This window comes from Ovis aries, chromosome 2, assembly GCF_016772045.2.
Source record: "Ovis aries strain OAR_USU_Benz2616 breed Rambouillet chromosome 2, ARS-UI_Ramb_v3.0, whole genome shotgun sequence".
NCBI lineage: Eukaryota > Metazoa > Chordata > Mammalia > Artiodactyla > Bovidae > Ovis > Ovis aries.
This window is the reverse complement of record NC_056055.1, coordinates 166,899,119-166,922,424: the sequence shown is the minus strand read 5'-3', so window position 1 is coordinate 166,922,424 and position 23,306 is coordinate 166,899,119. Positions and strand designations below refer to the sequence as shown.

Below are 23,306 nucleotides of genomic sequence, written 5' to 3'. Positions count from 1 at the left end.
AGATTCAGCATCTAAAGACTGGTTGATGTTTTTAAGTATACGGTTTAGGAAGTGCTACAACTTTAAAGAACTTCAAGCTGGCCTGGAACTTGGCATGTGGTATCCCAAAGTGAAAGAAAATGCACGTTTCAGTTGATCAGTCGTGTCTGACTCTTTGTGACCCCATGGACTGTACCTCACCAGTCTCCTCTGTCCGTAGAATTCTCAGGCAAGATTATTGGAATGTGTAGCCATTCTTTTCTCCAGGATATCTTCCCAACCCAGGGACTGAACCCAGGTCTCCCGCATTACAGGCAGATTCTTTACCATCTGACCCACCAGGGAAACACATGCCTAAACCTAGACATAATTTTGTAAATTACCAGAGGCAAGACCATCTGGGTCCTAAATGACCAACGTAGTCCACTGTAATTTATAGATTACTGTCCATTCAAACCATGGGATTAACATTAAAGAGGAATAAGTAATTAAAATAATTAATATGGTACCATATATAAACCCACATGCAAAATACAGAGCAATCTTCTGCTTGCCCTAATAGTTCATTTGGCTCCTATGAACCTCCTGGAATAAGTGATTTCTAGTGCCTGGAACATGAAAAAGTATTTCAAAATATGATGACAAGGAATAATAAAGTAATTAAGTGTACATCATGGAAACTTTGCTTTTCAGCATGGGACTTGAATAATGCAGTGCTTTCAGTATAGGAAACCTGATTGGAGTTTTCTATTCCAGGACAAAACCTCTTCTCATCTCTGAGGTAACTGGAGGCACGTATGGTATCCAGTCCCTCCAAAAGAGGAATAGGAGTATCTTGAAATGTGATCTCACAATGATGTAAACCTCAACAAGATTAAGGTTGTCCTATTAGTCTTTGCAGGGCTTCCCCAGTGGCTTGGCAGTAAGAATCCACTTGCAAGGCAGGAGACAAGGGTCAGATAGATCCCCTGGAGGAGGGCATGGCAACCCTCTCTAGTGCTCTTGCCTAGAGAATCCCATGGACAGAGGAACCTGGCAGGCTACAGCAAATAAGGTCACACAGAGTCAGACATGACTGATGTGACTATGCAGCAGAAACATTAGCCTTTGCAGTCCCCTTGTGAGAAGAGCAACTGGTATTTAGGGGAAGGGGATGTTATTTAAAAATGTACTGAAAAAAGGTTGTATATCAAGTATGAAAGAAACAATGGAGAGAAATGAACAGACAAGGGAATAGTTCATGATGGTTGTATATGTATATAATTACATGTAGAATGTATATGCAGATACACAGATATGTAAAAATATGCAGTGTAGAAATAAATATAATAGGTAAAATACACACTAGAAGGATTACTAGTGTCTCCCAATGACCAGGAAGGCAACTTGAACGTTAGAAGATAATATAAAAGAAGATTCCTTACCTGTTTTCTCTGGGACCTCTGTGTGGACATGCCTAGCAATCTTGCATTGATCAAAAGCCATGAAAAGTGACTCAGCCTGTTTGATGGCAATGATGCCCATTTATAGAAGCCTAAGGTGAGAAATCCAGCCCCTGGCCTCAATCTTAGTTATCTTGAAAAGGTCCAGTGCATACAGGAACATTACTTATTCAAGGAGAGAGAATTTTAAGGTATATTACTCAAGCCAGCTTATGTTGATTTCTCCCTGAAAGAGTATTAGGTTTCTACTTTCACATTTTCCTTCTCTTTTTAGACAAGTGGTCATCAATAATACATCTCTGGGAACTAAATATCCACCTAGTAGCCTTTTAGTGATTTTTTTTTTCTGGGGGGAGGCAACATTCTTAGCTAATAATGTATGCATAAAATTTTATTATGGGTTGAGAGATTTTGTAGGTTTTTGGCAGATAGATTCAGTCTTTTGGTAACTTATTTTCATCAGAAGAAATCTTAAATAAAGTGGTAAATTTTATCTATCATTCGTTCAGTTCACTTCAGTCACTCAGTCATGTCTGACTCTTTGTGATCCCATGGACTACAGCACACCAGGCTTCCTTGTCCATCACCAACTCCCGGAGCTTGCTCAAACGCATGTCCAGTGAGTCAGTGATGCCATCCAGCCATCAACCATCTATTACTGGTTACACAACAAAATTTCTAAATATACATTCATAAAGAAAGAGACATCTTCTATGATGCTAATTGCTCTTAAAAACATCTCTCTTCCAAATGTTTGTAGAAACTAGTGATGCTCAAAATTAATTACTAAATGTATTATATGGATTTATGGGATAGACAAATAAGATTTTCTGGCCCTAAAAGAAGAGACCATATACATTAGGACAAAAGGTGATTAAAGCAAATGAATAGACATATCTAAGTACAAAAGAGGCACCACTGAACATCATGATTCTAAAAGTTATCTAAGAGAGCTTCCTTAGATTCTTCTAGGCTTGTGAAAAGTATGCTGAAATAAAAGAAATTCTCTGGAAATGTAGCTATGTGAAAAATAGTGACCCCATGAGCTGCAGCATGCCAGACCTCCCAGTCCATTACCAACTGCCCGAGTTTACTCAAACTCATGTCCATTGAGTCAGTGATGCCATCCAGCCATCTCATTCTCATTCGTCCCCTTCTCCTCTCACCTTCAATCTTTCCCAGCATTAGGGTCTTTTCAAATGAGTCAGCTCTTCGCATGAGGTGGCCAAAGTACTGGAGTTTCAGCTTCAACATCAGTCCGTCCAGTGAATATTGGACTGATTTCCTTTAGGATGGACTGGTTGGATCTCCTTGCTGTTCAAGGGACTCTCAAGAGTCTTCTCCAACATGACAGTTCAAAAGCATCAATTCTTCGGTGCTCAGCTTTCTTTATAGTCCAACTCTCACGTCCATATAGGACTACTGGAAAAACCATAGCTTTGAATAGACGGGCCTTCGTTGGTAAAGTAATGTCTCTGCTTTTGAATATGCTGTCTAGATTGGTCACAACTTTTCTTCCAAGGAATAAGCGTCTTTTAATTTCATGGCTGCAGTCACCATCTGTGACTGGGATGTCACTGCATCACAACTTACATTCTGTATATATTTACCCTGCTGCTGCTGCTAAGTTGCTTCAGTCGTGTCTGACTCTGTGTGACCCCATAGACGGCAGCCCACCAGGCTTCCCTGTCCCTGGGATTCTCCAGGCAAGAACACTGGAGTGGGTTGCCATTTCCTTCTCCAATGCATGAAAGTGAAAAGTGAAAGTGAAGTCGCACAGTCGTGCCCGACTCTTAGCGACCCCACGGATTGCAGCCTACCAGGCTCCTCCATCCACGGGATTTTCCAGGCAAGAGTACTGGAGTGGGGTGCCATTGCCTTCTCTGATATATTTACCCTAGAACTCCACAAGAATCTCTGTGGAATGATAAGGAATATTTGAATCTCTCTTAAGCAATATGCAGTTACATTAACAGTGAAAGCCAATAAATACAAATAGGAAAGGAAGCAAGCCCACCCCATGGAGGAAGATAATGAGATAATGCTGCTACAGTATTTCTTGGTAGCTAGCTGAACAAAATGCATGAAATATCAGGGTTTTAAATGCTCTTCCAGTTTAACCAGCTACCTAGATCTATTGAATTGTTTGCTCTCACTGGCCTCAGCAGATATATCGAAGGGGAAGTAGAAATGAGGGGTGAAAAGGAGGAACTTTTCCAAGGATGATAAATAAAATTAAGGAAGGCATTAAATTTATCTTTGTTTTACCATTTTCAATCAATTTTGTAAGGAAGTGACTTTAATGCCCAGAAGGAAGTGTGAGTAAAGGTGTATCACTATTCAACAAATCATTCACATTACTCTTTGTAATATTTCTTTTGGATACTTAACATCTTGTAATGACTATGATCTTGCAGGCACTTCCCATAAGCTATATATGCATTATTGATAAAGTTCTATGACTGGAAACTTCCATCACTGCAGTGACTGTTGCAAAGCATAGGTTCATTCAAACTAATAATATGTATGAGTTTGTCACAGTTTTAATATATGCATTCTTCTTGCAGATGGTTGAAAAAGAAGGTTATCTTCAAAAAGCTAAAATTGCAGATGGAGGAAAGAAACTAAGGTAATAAACTTTTTTTTTAATTCACTTTTATCTAACTATGCTAGTTCTCCATCTCCTCAATTTGTGTTGCTGTTATTGTTTAGAAAGGTAGGCCCTATGGTGCAGCACTAGAATATTCCTCTCTGTTGTCACTAAGGTCAACATTATTTTTAATGTAACTATAGGTTTCCAACAAAGCACTACATTTTATTTTATTGCACAGAATATGAATGAAGTGCTTCATGACCCTCTAAAACTTGGAATTTGCAAAGAAATTAAAGAAATAAGAAAGTGGGTCTTAATTTCTGTGATTAACAGAATACAGGATGAAGGGACTCATTTTGCAGTGTAAAAAATCTCCTATAATACATTGAGAGCATAATTTTTTGAAGGATGGAGGATTTGAGATACATTTGTTGCTCAGTAAAAATCATTTGAGAAAGAAAAATGAGAGAAAAATATCATCTGTTAGGTAAAAAGTTGGAAGTTGCTGCATTTGGAGATGAGAGTGACACAGAGTGGGTAAGAGAAATTAGACAATGTAGGAAGAATTTCCTTAGGCGACAGGAAGAAAAAACTTCAAATGAGGTTGATAGGAGGGTAGTCAGAAATGCTATATATTGTTTTTAATGTATGGGCTATTTAGAAGTAAACATCTCTATTTTAGAATGTCCCCTATTTCTCATGTAAGTCTTATTATATACTTAGTTTTGTGATAAGTTAAATGCAAACTGCAAAGTTATGTAGAAAGTACTCACAGTGGGAGACAAAGCATTTATTCATGACTATATAATTAACAATTAAAATCATAAAGGATAAATGTACTAATTAGCTACACAATGGGACACTTATTAATTGTATAATATAGTTTATTACTGGGATGGAACTCTGGCCAACACTAGAAAATGGAGTATGTTATTGTTTGCCTGCTATAATGGAGTAAGTATATATTTACTTAAAATAAGTAAAATTGGAGAAAACTGTCATCCATAATTCCACTACTTAAAATGACTCTCAGTTTTAAAGAACAAATTCTATTTTCCACCCGTATTGTGTTTTATTCTGGGGTAAGATTTTAAAAGCTCTTAACGAGTTTTTAAAATATTGTGTTTTATTCTGGGATAAACAGGGCCTTCAACCTTCTCCTAGACTATTTTTCTGCAATATCTCTGCAGCCACCCTCCCTTGAAGGATCAAGGAGGGAGATACACAGGAGACACGATCAAATGCAATACTGTTTTCAAAGACTCATCTAGTCCAGGCTCCAATGGAGAACCTGACAATGTGTTAAGTTCTGAAAGGGCAGTAGGGATTCTTTGACTAACCCAACCTAGTGCCAACTTTCCCCTGGACTTCACTCCCAGATATATTAGCCTGTGGAAGGAATGTGGAGGTGCAGCGATAAGCCTTCAGATAAACTAAAGCCCTTTCTTACCTTACCAGCTATGTGGACATCATATCCAAAGAAGAATAGAAAAGGGCTTGTCAAAGTTACCACTTCAGCCTTTCCCTGGGGCTTTGCAGGAAGGAGGAGGTGATAGCGTTGGTAGGTCTTAGACCCCAGCCTCATGCAAGGAAGAGGAGGAGATCCTAAAAGGGATTCCAAGCAAATTTTGTACAGTGTCCTTGCCCATGGCCCTCCATAATCCATTCTTGTAAAATGTTTTCCTAGAAGGTGGTGTCAAGAAAAATTAAAGGGGCAGAACCAGGCCTTTTCCCTCACCACCTCTCATGAACAAGACATTTTTAGGTAGCTTCAATCAGTGTGTATACCTTTTTGTATTTGTTTTGTTTCTTTGTTTAACCAGTTTATATACCATGTGTTCTAGCTTAAATTCATACAAACATTAGTTTGTATTATGTTTCATTGTTATTTCAATCATCTTACATGGAATTATGCATTCTTTCAGCTTTTTTTCATTTAAAATTATATAAATTTTAGTTTTCCTTTCTTTTTGTTTTAAACCTCAGGTGCACAAGTTGAGTTGATTATCCTCTTCAGTGTGTGGCCTTGTATTATCATCTTTCTGGGCAAGACTCCTAGCTGGGTTTACTTTATTCTCAGTCTCCATTCCTCGCTTCAGTCCTCTGTAGAATGTGTGTTCCTCAAATCCAGTCTCCATATATTTATTTGGCTATATGTGTGGCATACTAGAAAACAGCATGTAAGTGAATATGCCCTAAGTTGCAGAAGTCTTTTGGGTTATAGAGGCTTCCATGATGGCTCAGTAGTAAAGAATCTGCCTGCAATGCAGGAGGTGCAGGAGACACGGGAGACATGAGTTCAATCCCTGGGTCAGAAAGATCCACTGGAGGAGGAAATGACAACCAGCTTACTATATTCTTGCCTGAAAACACCCCATGGACAGGGGAGCCTCATATGCTACAGTCCATGAGATCGCAAAGAATCAGACACGACTGAGAGAATGAGCACTTTGGGCTATAAGCCTCATTCTGTTTTGTACTACTTTCATTCAACATTAGTCAGTATTAGGGTTATCTATCTACAGCTGTATACTTCAGTTCAGTTCAGTTCAGTCGCTCAGTCATGTCCGACTCTTTGCGACCCCATGAATCGCAGCACGCCAGGCCTCCCTGTCCATCACCAACTCCCGGAGTTCACTCAGACTCGCGTCCATCGAGTCAGTGATGCCATCCAGCCATCTCATCCTCTGTCGTCCCCTTCTTCTCCTGCCCCCAATCCCTACCAGCATCAAAGTCTTTTCCAATGAATCAACTCTTCGCATGAGGTGGCCAAAGTACTGGAGTTTCAGTTTTAGCATCATTCCTTCCGGAGAAATCCCAGGACTGATCTCCTTCAGAATGCACTGGTTGGATCTCCTTGCAGTCCAAGGGACTCTCAAGAGTCTTCTCCAACACCACAGTTCAAAAGCATCAATTCTTCAGCACTCAGCTTTCTTCACAGTCCAACTCTCACATCCATACATGACCACTGGAAAAACCATAGCCTAGACTAGATGGACCTTACTTGGCAAAGTAATGTCTCTGCTTTTGAATATGCTATCTAGGTTGGTCATAACTTTTCTTCCAAGGAGTAAGTGTCTTTTAATTTCATGGCTGCAGTCACCATCTGCAGTGATTTTGGAGCCAAGAAAAATAAAGTCTGACACTGTTTGCACTGTTTTCCCATCTATTTCCCATGAAGTGATGGGACCGGATGCCATGATCTTCGTTTTCTGAATGTTGAGCTTTAAGTCAACATCTTCACTCTCCTCTTTCACTTTCATCAAGAGGCTTTTTAATTCCTCTTCACTTTCTGCCATAAGGGTGGTGTCATCTGCATATCTGAGGTTATTGATATTTCTCCCAGCAATCTTAATTCCAACTTGTGTTTCTTCCCGCCCAGCGTTTCTCATGATGTACTCTGCATATAAGTTAAATAAGCAGGGTGACAATATACAGCCTTGATGTACTCCTTTTCCTATTTGGCACCAGTCTGTTGTTCCATGTCCAGTTCTAACTGTTGCTTCCTGACCTGCATACAGATTTCTCAAGAGGCAGGTCAGGTGGTCTGGTATTCCCATCACTCTCAGAATTTTCCACAGTTTATTGTGATCCACTTAGTCAAAGGCTTTGGCATAGTCAATAAGGCAGAAATAGATGTTTTTCTGGAACTCTCTTGCTTTTTCGATGATCCAGCGGATGTTGGCAATTTGATCTCTGGTTCCTCTGCCTTTTCGAAAACCAGCTTGAACATCAGGAAGTTCACGGTTCACGTATTGCTGAAGCCTGGCTTGGAGAATTTTGAGCATTACTTTACTAGTGTGTGAGATGAGTGCAATTGTGTGGTAGTTTGAGCATTCTTTGGCATTGCCTTCCTTTGCGATTGGAATGAAAACTGACCTTTTCCAGTCCTGTGGCCACTGCTGAGTTTTCCAAATTTGTTGGCATATCATCGCATTAATTTCTTCCAGCTTTCTACCCATTTTGCCATTGTGTGCACACATCAAATTTTACTTACACAGTCTTCCAGGAGTGGATACTTAAATTGTCCCTACTCCTTCCATCCCAAACAACATTGCAATAAATGACACATGTATGTCTCCTTACAAATATATTAGAAATTCTCTCTGGGGCATAAACCCAGGTGGCTCAGTGGTTAAGAATCTGCCTGCCAAAGCAGCAGACATGGGATCAATCCCTGGGTTGGAAAGAACTCTTGGAGAAGGAAATGGTAACCTACTCCAGTATTATTGCCTGAAAAATCCCACGGACAGAGGAGCCTGGTGGGCTACAGTCCATGGGGTCATAAAAGAGTTAGACATGACTTAGTGACTAAACAATACAAAAGGACTGCTTGATGGTAAAGGCACATACAGTTATAAATCCATTGAGTGCTGCTGCCAGACTTTCTCACAATGAATGCATCAGTTCATATTTTCTTCACAATGCAGAGATCACCCCTCACCACAATCTCATCAGTGTATAGCTTTACTAAATTTCAGTTTTGTAAGTTGATATCTATAGAACATAGCATTGCTTTTATTAATAATTTTATTCCTCTGGTTGGTGTTTCTGTTAAGTATCTCACTTTGTTTTTCTTGTGATAATTTCTAATATGCACCAGGTAGTATATACCTTGGTCAACTTTTATATTAAAACTGAAAGACTTTATAGATTGAAAATTGTAGATATAGTCGGCATATTTAATAACATATGATATCCTAAAATGTTGATGGGACTATAAGGCACCAAGCCATTTTACATTCCTCTTTTATTACATTTTTAAGTTGATTCAAGTTTATACTAAAATAGTTATAATTGCAGTAAACCTACTATTGCTTGCTTTTATATTTTCTTAACAGAAATTCTAAGCCTAGATGTCTTGAGTAAATCACAAGACCACATTTGTTTTAATGACTGTTATGTATAGCCCTACTGCTTGCCCAAGGAGTCTGTATGTTTTTGTAACTAACAACAGAATGATCAATTTAATCATAACTGAAAAGTTATGTAATTTTTAACCCATTGATAATTTAGTAACTATTCAATAGTATACCATAGTTGTTATAATTTGTATTTTTTATGTAAAATTTCTTGCCATGGTCTTGTCCCTATTTATCAAGGAACTTTATATCTTTTTATAAATTTGAATATGTTATAACAATAATAACAGATGCTTATTCTGTGGAGTACTTGGATAATTGCTTTACCAGTAACACTGAAATAATACTCTAAAACAGGCTATGTTACTGCTATCAGTTTTACAAATGGAGAAACCTGGTCCCTTCTACCAACCTCTCCTTCTCCCAATCTTACTCTATGTATAGTTGGTATCAGATTTTAGCTATGTCCTCTGTATGAAGTAGGTTAGATTTTTCCATCTTGGTAGAAGATATTTGAAGCCAGGAAGCAAAAACTGTTCTTTTATTTCATACCATCAGCTGTACCAAGGGTTTCAACTGTCACTTAACAAATACTATTTTATTAATCTCTATAAATTTTCCAGGCTTCCCTGGTGGCTCAGTGGTAAAGAACCCACCTGTCAATGCAGAAGACGTAGGGTTCCATCCCTGGGTCAGGAAGACCCCCTGGAGAAGGAAATGGCAACCCACTTCAGTATTCTTGGTCAGGAAATCCTATGGACAGAGGAGCCTGGTAGGCTACAGTCCATGGGGTTGCAAAGGAGTCAGACACGACTTAGTGACTAAACAACAACAATAAATTTTCTACTCATAAATCCATGACATATCATCCACATCATGTTTTGTGTTTTTCTTTTCTTCCTTCCCCTCTTCCTGTTCCTTTTTCTTTAACTTCCTTCCCTTTTTCATGTATTTTTTTCTTTCTTTCTAAGAAAAGTTTGACCTGTCTTTGAATACAGCAAGAGTTGGTGGAAAGTAGAACACCTTGGCTATATCTTACATCTATAAAGGGCCATGAATTTAGCTTTATTTTGAAATGAAATTCTAGAAGTTTCCCCAGATAGACAGGATTGAAAGCCAAAGACATTCAGCATTCAACTGTAGATTTTCTTTGTGAACACTGAAAGTGTGTTTTTCTGATAAAGTTTAGAAATTCCTGCATTTTGTTACATCTGTTCCCTAAAGAGAAGTAGCTCATGTCTCTCTGAAGTTCTCGGAGACCTTAGGGAAGAGTTGCTTTCAATTCTTTAATTTGTAAAAGGCCTCTGACAGTATGTACACTTTCTATACCCTTATCTCTCCTACTACACCTTTCATTTTGGGCCTGCCCCTTCGTCATCTCATTTGTGGCTTGTACATCTTATCTCATGTGGCTTTTCACTCTACTCTGCTCTTCAGAGGGAGTGGAAAGAAGTAAATGAGGATGAAAGGATGCACAGAGATGTATTTGGAAAAAAATTAAAGTAGTATAGTGTTATGTCTACCAGTGTTCATTTTCATCCCAGAGCCCCAGAGCTATTAAACCTTTGTTTTGTTTTTTTTCTTCTTTTTAAACAATTGTTTCTAAGAATAGACTTTCTGTGGAACATGGTACTAAAGTACCCCCCCTAATGTAAACATTATTATTATTTTAGCATTTTCTGCTCAAGATCCTAATGAATTCTTCCAGGTTGCATTTGCCTTTCTCTCTTTTTATGTTCAGTACTAAGGACTAGGGGGAACGTTTGAAAAGTATGGAATAGAGAAATGATTTTGTAAAAGATTCCTTTAGTTTCATGATTTCCAACATGTGCTATTATAATTTCCAACTTCTAGTAACCCTGTGAAAATAGAAAGCTTTTACATTTCTTGCAGTAATGACAGCGATGTATATATTTATACACCAATGTCTCTTTGATTTTTTTTTAAGTAAAGGCAGATTACAAAAAGCTTAGGATATGAGACAAGAAATGTGTTCCTTGCATACCAGTTTGAGAACTAGTCAGAATATTTAGCAGGGTCTGAGTGATTGTTCAGTAAATCAGTCAAGGACACTGGAGTAAATCAGTTTCACCTGCCACCAGGGGTGCAGAATCAACTCAAATCCAGTGTAACCAAGTCAGATAACAGAGGCAAGCAACAGCAAAGAGAGTCTGAAATTTACAAAGTAGCCTCACATCTATTTTCCTTTGATTTTCTGGTTTGCCATTATGTCATTACCAAAGGAGGCACTGGAGAGGTGAGTGTAATATATAAAACTTAAGTGTTAGAGTAGATGAATCCGTTCAACATGAGCCCAAGCTAACAGATTCTAACAATGATAACAAATATTTTAAGGGCCATTTTCCATCAAGTGTTCTTCAGATGAGCAGTTACAAAGTTGCTCTTATTATGTGCTGCCATCCGGTGTCCATTTCATAGAATGCAAAGAATTTTTGGTCAAGCTGTTTGTGTTTAGTTTCTTTGGTTTAGGGTTTTTTGTTTGTTTGGTTTTGGTTTTACTTTCTATGTTGGCAAGTCAGGATTCATTTTAAGAATGTTCTCTAAAGTGTCACTTGGAGAAGATGTCCCACTAATTGCATTAACTGCTTGTCCTTATTAGAAGTTAGTTCTTCCTCCTTCTTAATTACATTAAGGATCCTCACCGCCACCCCTTTCCCCATCTTAAATGTGATATCTTGTGACAAAAATTCAAAATAAATACTTGCACTTATTGTCCCAGGATATATTTCCTGTGCTGAATCGCTAGCATTAATGTCAATCCCTTACCTAACTGCTATGTGGAGACTCTCTCACCTATTTCTAGGACATCTGAAGTTGGACATTTCCTGACTTATGTGTCTTACTTAACACACGAGTCTATCCAACATCTAGGTTTTTATCTCTCTGTGTGGAAAAATTTTTAAAAAATGCCCTCAAATTTAAGATGATGAAATGTTGATGCATTAATTGGCTCCTATCCTGGGAAAGTAGGGCTGAAAAGGCTCCCAATTCGGCATTGCAGAATAGCCCAGATCAGTCTAAGAAGTAGCCTTGCTCCGAGAAAGATGTTCAAGGACCTCTTTGGCAATACTAAGGAGTCTTCCTCTCTCAGGGCTATCATGAGGCACTCCATAGACGAGTGCAGTATGGCTGAGGGAGAGTTATGTGCCATCTGCTCTAGAGATGGTCAGCAGAATGAGTGTGGCCTTCAAGGTTCAGAAGACTTGGCCTGAACCCCATATTTATGACTGTGATGCCCTGGGATAGGATGTAACCTCACAACACCTCAGTTCTCTTATCTGTAGTGTGCGGATTACCACCTACCTCCCAATGCTATTTGGATAATTCATTTGTTCCCGTGTTTACTACCGGTCTCCAATGAGTTAGAGGTAAATGCCTTGCGGTCTCTGCTGTTTGCCTTTATATATGCAGGCTTTGGAATTGTATCTGTCTTGTGGTAGATGCTCAGTAGATACTTGTGACCGGCATGGGAATTAAATTTCTTGACTTATACAAAGTATCAGGTGCCATACCTAGCACAGGGTGAGAACTGATGTATGCCTACCAGCTTATTTTATTGACACACATATGAGAAGTCAGGAAGCCCTCTGGAGAAAGCTCAGGTCATGCCACTAGAATTATAAATTAGAAAAGATGTATTAAACCAGGAACATTAGATAGTTTTAAAATGATTCTATGAAAGACTTGTCAAAACACTTGGCAATTAAGTAATAAATAAGGGAAATGCAAGAAGTAGGTGCTTTGTAGCCCTTTTGTCACTGGGTTGTTCAGTCGTTAAGTTGTGTCTAACTCTAGATGTGATGCTCCTGAAATTTGAGATCCCATATATTCTTTTATTCAAAACCATTTGAGAACTTCCCTGCTGGTCCAGCATGTAAGATGCTGAGCTTCCCCAGTGGGAGGGCATGGATTCAGTTCCTGGTCAGGGAAGTTCCACATGCCTTATGGTAAGGACCCCCCAAAACCACCAAATATCAAAACATAAAAACAACAAGAAATAAAAAAACTTTGATAAGCACTCATAAGCACTCACTATATGTCAGATATGGGTTTCCTTGGTGACTGAGAGGTAAAGGATCTGCCTGCAATGCAGGAGATCCCTGGGCCAGGAAGATCCCCTGGAGAAGAAAATGGAAATCCACTTGAGTATCCTTTCAAGGAAATCCCATGGACAGAAGAGCCTGGCAGGCTACAGTCCACGGAGTCACAAAAAAAGAGTTACCGAGTGACAGCATAACAACAGCAAACACCACCCACAGATACTGTGCCCAGGCGTGGAAAAGCTCTAGGCGTGGTGGTCCCTTCTCTGAGGATGCTAGGCAAGTAGAGAGACTTTTCTTTCCATTCTGAAAATCACTTCTTCCTCAAAAGGTCTATTTAAAAGTCCTGTGTAAGTAAGCCCTCTAAACTTGAAGGAGCTACTCACCTCCCGAGTTGAATCTCAATATACTGAAAAACTGTCACCTATAAGGATTTGATGGCATGTAGAAAGCATTAGAATTTCAAGTCAAGGCAAACCCTTGCCAGCTGATCCAATTCACACCCCTTCCAGAGCTGACAGTGCCATCGAAATGCTCATTGTGTTAGAGTAACTGGTGAGAAGCTTTTCTGCTGATATCCTGAGAATTACAGGTGACACAGAGGGCCAAACACATCAAATGGGGAATAGACTTGAAAGATATTGTAAAGAAAATAGCTAAGTCTTTATTCAGAAGATAAAGGTCCTGACCTATGTCATGAGGTAAAAGATATTCCCAGTAGGTGAATTCTCAGTCACTCCCACATGAGAGGCTTTTGAAACACTTTCTGGTTTTAGACTCCCTACTGAGTACATGCGAGTCTGCTCATCACAAACCAGAATAACCCCCTAGCAGGAAAGAGACAGAGGTGGTGTCATAGTTAGAAGCACACCCCTGCTTCTGGCTTCTTCCAAGCTGTTGAAAGGTTTATCATTAACTCCTTTTGGTATATGCTAAGTTGCTTCAATGTGTCAGACTCTTTGCGACCCTATGGACTGCAGCCCGGCTTCCTCTGTCCATGGGATTCTCCAAGCAAGAATACTAGAGTGGGTTGCCATGCCCTCCTCCAGGGGAATCTTTCAGACCCCAGGATCAAACACATGTCTCCTATGTCTTCTGCATTGCAGGTGGATTCTTTAAAGCTGAGCTACAAGGGGCGGGGTGGGGGTGGCAGTCCACGACTCCTTTAAATCAGTTCAATTCCCAAGAGAAAAAAAGTGCTTGAGAGTAGTGGGCCTTTGACCAATCCTTCTGATTATCATTAGGTAAAATAGTAAATAAGGCAGTCCAGATGACTTGTACCTTGCCATAGGCTCTGCACTCTAGCTTCTATAACTTGAGATTTAGGACCAAAACTATGGTGAAAGCTGATATGGGCAGTCTCCTTAATCAAGAACGTGGCACAGTCATACATTGGAGATATGGCTGGTTTGGATCCAGGACACCTCCATAAAGAGAATAAGGCACCGAAAAGAGTCATATAATATTTTTGGTGTCCCAGAACATATAAATATATGTTTATACTCCACTGTAGTCTATTAATAATGTAATAGCATTATGTCTAAAAAAACAATGTATATACCTTAATTCAAAAATACTGTATTGCTAAAACATGATGATCACCATCTGAGCCTCAATATGACTCACAAAACGTGAGTCATAATATTTTTTGCTGGTGGAGGGTTTTTCCTCAGTGTCGATAGCTGCTGACTGATGAGGGTGGTGGTTACTAAAGGTTGGGGTTGCTGCAGCAATTTATTAAAATAAAATAATGAAGTTTACCGTATCAATTGACTTTTCCTTTCATAAGCAACTTCTCTGTAGCATGCAGTGCTGTGTAAAAGCATTTTACTCACAGTAGAACTTCTTTCAAATTGGATTCAGTCCTTTCAAACTCTGCTACTGGTTTATCAACTACACTTATGTAATATCCTGAATCCTTTTTTGTCATTTAAACAATCTTCACAGAAACTTACCAGAAATAGATGCCATCTCATGAAATCACTTTCTTTCCTCATCCATAAGAAGCAATTTTTCATTCCTTAAAGTTTTTCATGAAATTGTAACAATTCAGCCACATCTTCAGGCTCCACCTCTAATTCTAGTTCTCTGGCTAATCCCACCATATCTGCACTCACTCCTCTGCTGAAATCTTGAATGAACCCTTCAAAGTCATTCATGAGGGTTGAAATCAACTTCTTCAAAGTCATGTTAATGTTAATGTTCTGACCTCTTCCCCTGAATCAAGAATGTTCTTCATGGTATAAAGAATATTGAATACTTTCCAGAAGGTCTTCAGTTTACTTTCCCCAGATCCATCAGAGGAATCATGACTTATGGCAGCTATAGCATTACAAAAAGTATATCTTAATATAATAAGACTGCCTGGTTCACGGGCTGCAGAATGGATGTTGTGTTAGCAGGCATAAAAACATTAATCTCATAGTGTATCTTCATCAGCACTCTGGAGTAACCAAGTACATTGTCAATGAACAATAATATTTTGAAAGGTATCTTTTTTTCTGAGCAGCAGGTCTCAACACTAGACTTAAAATATTCTATAAACCGTATTGTCAAGAGATGTGCTATCACCCATAATTTTTCATCCTATCTGTAACATAATTCTTAAGGATCCTAAGATTTTCAGAATGGTAAATGAACAATGGCTTCAACTTAAAATTACCAGCTGCATTATCCCCTAACAAGAGAGTCAGTCTGTGCTTTAAGGTTTTTGAAGTCAGTTATCAACTTCTCTTTAGCTATGGATGTCTTGGATGGCATCTTCTTCCAACAGAAGACTGTTTTGCCTACATGGAAAATTTGTTGTTTAATGTAGCCACCCTCATTGATGTTCTTAGCTAGGTCATCTGGACCACCTACTGCAGCTTCTACGTCAGTACTTGCTTCTTCACCTCATGTGTTTATGTTTTAGAGAACGCTTCTTCCCTTAAACCCCATGAATCAACCTCTTCTGGCTTCATAATTTTCTTCTGCCGGTTCCTCATCTCTCACAGTTTTCACTGAATTGAAGAGAGTTAGGGCTTTGCTCTGGGTTAGGCTTTGGCTTAAGGGAGTGTTGTGTCTGAATCGATTTCTATCCAGGCCACTAAAACTTTCCCTATTATCAGCAGTAAGACTGTTTTGCCTGTCTATCATTCATGTGTTCACTGGATTAGCTCTTTTGATTTCCTTTAAAACAATCACGACTCAGTTCAGTTCAGTTCAGTTCAGTTGCTCAGTTGTGTCCGACTCTGCGACCCCACGAATCGCAGCACGCCAGCCTCCCTGTCCATCACCAACTCCCGGAGTTCACTCAGACTCACGTCCATCGAGTCAGTGATGCCATCCAGCCATCTCATCCTCTGTCGTCCCCTTCTCCTCCTGCCCCCAATCCCTCCCAGCATCAGAGTCTTCCAATGAGTCAACTCTTCACATGAGGTGGCCAAAGTACTGGAGTTTCAGCTTTAGGATCATTCCTTCCAAAGAAATCCCAGGGCTGATTTCCTTCAGAATGGACTGGTTGGATCTCCTTGCAGTCCAAGGGACTCTCAAGAGTCTTCTCCAATGCCACAGTTCAAATGCATCAATTCTTCAGCGCTCACGACTAGCTTCTGATTTAAAGTGAGAGAGATGTGACCCTTCCTTTCACTTGAACACTTTAAGGCCATTATAGAATTACTCATTGGCCTAATTTCAATATTGACATGTCTCAGGCCATAGGGATGATGCCTGAGGAGAGGAGGAAAGTTGGGGAAAGACCAGTTAGTAGAGCATTCAGGACACACACAACCAGTGGATTAAGTTACCTGTCGTATATGGGCATAGTTCATGGCGTCCAAAAACAGTTACAGTAATGACATCAAGATCACTGATTACGGATCATCATAACAAACACAATAATGTAAAAATTTGAAATATTGTGAGAATTTCCAATATGTGACTGAGCCATGAAGTGAACAAATGCTATCGGACTTTTGTCTTGCTTGAAGCAAGGCTGCCATGAAACTTCAGTTTGTAAAAAATGTGGTATCTGCTAAGCACAATAAAATGAAGCACGCCTATACTCCTTAATCTAAAAAGCACAATATAAATTAGTAAAGAGATTATAGGCTTCAGAATCAGAGAAACTGGGTTTGTCTCTAAATGTATGGTCTTAAGTAAGTTACCTAAACACTCTGAATCTTATTTTCTATACTAGTAAGTGGATATAATATCTTCATCATCTTTTTGAGAAGCTAAATCTCCACTAGATGATCAAACTTATACTACTCAAAATAATTTATGCTAATTCTTATTTTAAAAGAGATCATGAAAAACTGAATTAAAATTGGGGCATCTGAAATGTTGAAAACCAGCATTCTGTTCTTCCTTTTGAAATGATATTGTCTTAAACAAATTGGAAAAATCCCTTGTATTCATAGATATTATTTATAGTTTATAAGTTCAAAAAGAAATTGCACTGTATGTAAAGAGCCAGAGCAATTTATATTACCAAAGTTACAACACGTACAATTCCTACCCTCTTCAGCCTGTTCATCAGATTCACCTAAGAGGGGAACTCTTTACAGCAGCTCAAAGTTCTGAGAACCATGAGATAATCGAATTTCATGCAATTTCATTTCTAACCAATTCCAGTTCCAAGTTTAAAGAAGGGAAAAATGCCAACACATTCTATAAACGATCAACATCTGAAACAGATCAAATCAGAACCATTTATCCAGGGCTTGCTATAGATAGGAAGCAAATAAGGTATAGACTATCTCCTGCCAGGAGATTAAAAATATAGTAGGAAATATAACAGGCAGGTTAAATAAAGATTCTGTTATGTCTGAGGATATTCCATTCTTGCTGGTTACATATGGTCAAAGTAAGGGGTGGAGATAACAAGGATGCCCAGTCTAGATCACCAGTCCTGCCAATGCTTACTCTATCTTGGGTCATCTAATATTATGACCTCTGTCAGAAGAAGGCTACAGGTGCTTCAGTTCATCTTGCTGCTGGTGGTAAATAAAAGGGGAAATAGGAACTAAAGCGAAAGAAGAAAAAAGTCTATGTGTTTTTATTCCTACCCCCATCTTTATTGCCATTTGATTGAAAAGTGACTATTTGAAGACAAGTGGGTCCAACAACATACAGTTCATATTTGCATGTTGGAAAATACACATTATGTATGTTTTGTTTCTGTTTTTCCTTTTTAATACAACGGTGTATAAGTAGGAAAGCTTCAGGCATATAAGAGCCACCTAGTCTTGTAAGTGTTAACTTGACTGAATCAAAACTGTTATTTCAATCAAACCCCTAGAGTCTATGAGGAAAGTGGAACTAAATTATACAAAGATCTTAAATGGTCATTTAAAACATATTTTTGTGTAGTTTTATATTGCCCAGAATAGTCTTTGAGTAACCTTTAAAAAAATAGCTTTTGTAAAATGAATTCAGCTATTCAAAAATGAGTATTAAACCAAAGCAAACATCAGCAACATGATGTAATAGATAGAAACTTAATGTATATTAATCTCCTTAATGTTTTGCCATCTAAACTAAGGGTATTCTTCATGACACAAACTTATACAGATCTAGTCACTTAAGTAACAATGCAATGCAAAGGGCAATCAAAGTTGGGGTTTCACTTTCTGATTTAACTATTGTTATACCCAATGTTTTTTTATACCCCCATGCCTAAGTTTAATCATTAACTCAGCAAATATATAATTATTGCCTACTCTGTCCAATTCACTATTACTTGTCACTGGAGGTATCTTTGTAAATATAAAGTATTTTCTGTTGGTTTGGGGATTTTTATTTAATGGGGGAAAGAGAGAAGTGAAATTTACAAAATACTATTTTTCAATATGTCTTAAGTGCTATGTGAGGAAGTCACAGAAGATATATTTAAAAATATAATGTTTGAACTTCTGATGAACGGGAATTAATAATCAGAAGGGGCTGGGATGGGTGAGGACAGTCATAGATAAATAGCGCAGTATGGTATTTTGAACTATATCTTATATTATGATTGACATTGAAAACTTCCCTTATTAGGATTCTTCTACAGGACAGGGTTAATTAGCTCCTTATATGAATCCATAGTATACAATTTTCATAACCTGCCTCTCATTTTTTGATATTTTACATGCAGACTTAAGAAATGATGCACTTCATTCTTGTGCAGAGAGCCTTAACTTATAAGATGATTTGTAGGATCAGTTTAAATTCATAGTAATAAGCTTATTCAATTGAAAGATATGCACATTTTAAAATATTTTTTAAAAACATATTGCCAGATTCACTCCTGAAAAAATATTTGCACTCCCACCAAAATTGTATGGGAGAATCCATTTCTCCACACTTTCAGTAAGTAGCCCTTGGTATCATTTCTTATAATTCTAGCTAGTTTGACTGGCAAAAAAGAAAAAAAAACACATTTGACTCCTTTTATTTTCATATTTGCTTTCTGTTGAGTTTCAACATTGAAAAATATTGTGAACTAGACAGTGAGATTAGCTGGTTAGTTTTCAAGACTCTGATGTGTACTAAACCAATGAAGAGATGTAACAAAGAAGGAGTATATCCTGGACATCCTAGAGTGCAAAGTCAAGTGGGCCTTAGGAAGCATCTCTATGAACAAAGCTAGTGAAAGTAATGAAATTCCAGATGAGCCATTTCAAATCCTTAAAGATGATGCTGTTTAAGTGCTATACTCAGTATGCCAGCAAATTTGGAAAACTCAGCAGTGGCCATAGGACTGAAAAAGGTCAGTTTTCATTCCAATGACAAAGAATGTTCAAACTACTGCACAGTTGCACTCATCTCACACACTATCAAAGTAATGGCTAGTGTGTGAGTCTCGCACACTAGCAAAGGCTTCAATAGTATGTGAACTGAGAACTTCCAGGTGGTCAAGCTGGGTTTAGAAAAGGTAGAAGAAGCAGGGAACAAATTGCCAGCATCCATTGTATCATAGAAAAAACAAGAGAATTCCAGAAAAACTTCTATTTATGCTTCATTGAGTACTCTAAAGCCTTTGACTGTGTGGATCAAAACAAACTGGAAAATATTTCAAGAGATGGGACTAGCAGACCACCTTACCTGCCTCCTGAGAAATCTGTATGCAGGTCAAGAAGCAATAGCTAGAAGCAGACATGGAACAATGGACTGTTTCCAAATTGGGAAAGGAGTATGTCAAGACTATATATGTGTCACCCTGCTTATTTAACTTATACGCAGATTACATCATGTGAAATGTCAGACTAGATGAAGCACAAGCTGGAATCAAGATTGCTGGGAGAAATATCAATAACCTCACATGTGCAGATGACACCACCTTTATGGCCAAAAGCAAAGAGGAACTAAAGAGCTTCTTGATGAAAGTGAAAGAGGAGAGTGAAAAAGCTGGTTTAAAACAACATTCAGCAAAAACCACCACAATATTGTAAAGTAATTAGCCTCCAATAAAATTTTTTTTAAAAGACACACACTCAAAAAAACCCTCAACATTCAAAAAATGAAGATCATGGCATCCGGTCCCATCTCTTCATGGCAAATAGATGGGGAAACAATGGAAGCAGTGACAGACGTTATTTTCTTTGGCTCCAAAATCACTGCAGATGGTGACTGCAGCCATGAAATTAAAACATGTTTGCTCCTTGGAAGAAAAGCTATGACAAACTAGACAGCATATTAAAAAGAAGAGACATTACTTTAGTGACAAAAGTCCATATAGTCAAAGCTATGGTTTTTCCAGCAGTCATGTGTGGATGTGAGAGTTGGACCATAAAGAAATCTGAGCACCAAAGAACTGATGCTATTGAACTGTGGTATTGGAGAAGAATCTTGAGAGTCCCTTGGACTACAGGAGATCAAACCAGTCAATCCTAAAGGACATCAGTCGTGACTGGAAGAACTAATGCTGAAGCTGAAGGTCCAATACTTTGGCCACCTATGAGAATTGACTCATTGGAAAAGACCTTGATGCTGGGAAAGATTGAAGGCAAGAGGAGAAGGGGATGACAGAGGATGAGATGTTTGAATGCCATCAGTGACTCAATGGACATGAGTTTGAACAATCTCTGGGAGTTGGTGATGGACAGGGAAACCTGGCGTGCTGAAGTCCATGGGGCTTCAAAGAGTCAGACATTACTGAGCGACTGAACTATACTGAACGACTGAACTGTACTGAACTGAACAAAGAAGGACGATGTTCTGATTTCTATTTTTAGTTTGCTGCAGAAACAGCTTTTTATGGAGTGGGGGACATGGACACATGAAGTTGGATTTTTAATAGCTGAAATATTTGAGGAAGATCTACAAATGAAACTTTGACTGCAAATCCCATGATCTAAAAACTACAGAATCTTTTATTATTATACATGTTCCATACCACCTATAGATGTTAATAAAGAAAAAGACTTTTAGGAATTCTAGTTAAAAAAGAGATAGTCTCTACTTATTCCACATGTTGCTTATGCAATACTTGTGTTAATTTCTTCAAGTAATAATGCTTTTTATTTGCTTTTTTCTCTCCTAAGGAAAAACTGGTCTACTTCCTGGATTGTTCTTTCCAGTCGGAAAATTGAATTTTACAAGGAGTCCAAGCAGCAGGCGCTGTCTAACATGGTGAGTAGTTCTCCGTGTTTACTATTATCATCTTCATAGAAATATTGTTGAATTGAAAGTTCAGTTTCAGCAGAAATCGCACTAAAGCCTTCAAGCTAGCAACATCTGAAAGCAGATGGAAGAAATGACTCAATAAAGTTTTAATCAGATGAAGGAAAAATAGAACTTAGTGTCTGTTTTATTAAGTGGTGCATTTGGAGAATAATCACAAAATGAGATGAATAGTGAGCAGCTATCTAGTAATGGGAAGGTAACACTTTAAATTAAGGTGCCATTTATAAATGCTTTATTCTTATTTATGAAATGATCACTAAATGCAGCTACTTGCTCAAATAATGTATTATAAAGCATGTTATAAAATGCATTAGTAATAAATGCTTAACGGATGAGACTATGGGAAGCTGTTTTAAAGAATATTATAGGACGTAAATCGTATTAAACCATGTATGTGCATCTTTAATACATGAATTTAAGTTGTTATCTAGCATGCTATAAAGTGCTTCACACATTAATAAATAATAATAAGCTGTTTATAAATGGCACCTTAATATAGAGTGATACCAATGAGGAAACACTCTATGTTAACAAAGTGATTTTTTATCTTAGTCTAACTATGACTTCACTACATCCAGCTAACCTTTCTGAATAGTTCTATGACTCAATCTAATGGCACTAATACAATTTCTGTATCCTGTAGTTATTACAAAGTGAAATTTGTAGGGCTTCTTGATTTGTACCTGGAGGAAGGCCTTACAAATGCCCACTGAGATTTGACAGTGATCATAAGTAGGAGCAACTCTGAGCTAGTTACTGGGGCAATTCAAGCTCAAAACCTCACTGCCCGAACACCAGAGCTGCCGCACGATGTCGGAGACAGTGGGCAAGCAGCATATCTGACAGCCTCCTGATTAAGAAGGACTCCGGGCAGGAACCAACCTGCCATACCCCATTGGCCTGATGGGCAGCTGGGAAAGGGGTCTCCTGGCAGGAATTAACCACAACGAGCTAATTTGTATTTGGCAGGTAATAAAACGATGGAAAGTTCTTTGCTTTCCAGCCACTAGTGGTGTTTGCTATGTAATCCTCTTTAAATAGGAAATAGAAAATCATTTGCTAGGAGATTTTTTTTTTTAAGGAGAAGATTTTAGTAAGAACAAAAGGTAGCATTTGGCTTGCTCCTGATAATTGCAATAGCCTTTATCCTCAAGTAGCTTGCTGATTTTTGGAGTCTCAGTGCAGTCCAATCTGTAAACTAATTATGAAGAAATTAAAAATATATCTCAGTCCTTTGTATTTTTAATTTAAACTGCCTCGGATATTTGTTTTATGGTTTTGTTATTATTTTTTATTTATTTTTTGGCTACAGTAATGTTGAGATAATTGTTTTTGAGAAAAATAAAGTACCCCTAAGGCCCAGGCACAAAACAACTCCCATCCACCCATGGGTCCTTTATCTTCCCTTTAAATGAGTTCTGAGGGGAAAGTCAGGAAGGAAGGAAAGTAGCTTGCCTTTCTGAGTTTGGCTGCTGAGAAGATGATCTTTGTCTTGCTGGGTGAGAAGAATTCCATTGGAGCAGAGTTGATGTGAATGTGCTGGGGTAATGGGAGAGATTAGATTTCAAATTAAAGCTTTTGGTTTGCGTTTATTTTATTATTTTAATCTCATACCAGGAGATATAATTATCAGCTGCTTAATTTTGTACAGGTGGAAGAGAACTCCCCCTTCCATAATAGGCAAACTTTACAAGTCACCTCACTCATTGCATGCCTCCAG

The 23,306-nt window shown here is 38.3% G+C and overlaps 1 protein-coding gene across 4 annotated transcripts in view; it reads left to right on the top strand.

The window, feature by feature from the left end:
• ARHGAP15 (Rho GTPase activating protein 15) overlaps positions 1-23,306 on the top strand; it is a 700,830-nt gene that overhangs the window by 106,782 nt on the left and 570,742 nt on the right. For all 4 annotated transcript variants that reach the window (XM_042243922.2, XM_027964991.3, XM_060410067.1 and 1 more), the window contains 2 exons: positions 3,989-4,050; positions 21,445-21,532. In XM_042243922.2, the coding sequence (XP_042099856.1) occupies positions 3,989-4,050; positions 21,445-21,532 (150 nt within the window). The remainder of the gene's footprint in view (positions 1-3,988; positions 4,051-21,444; positions 21,533-23,306) is intronic.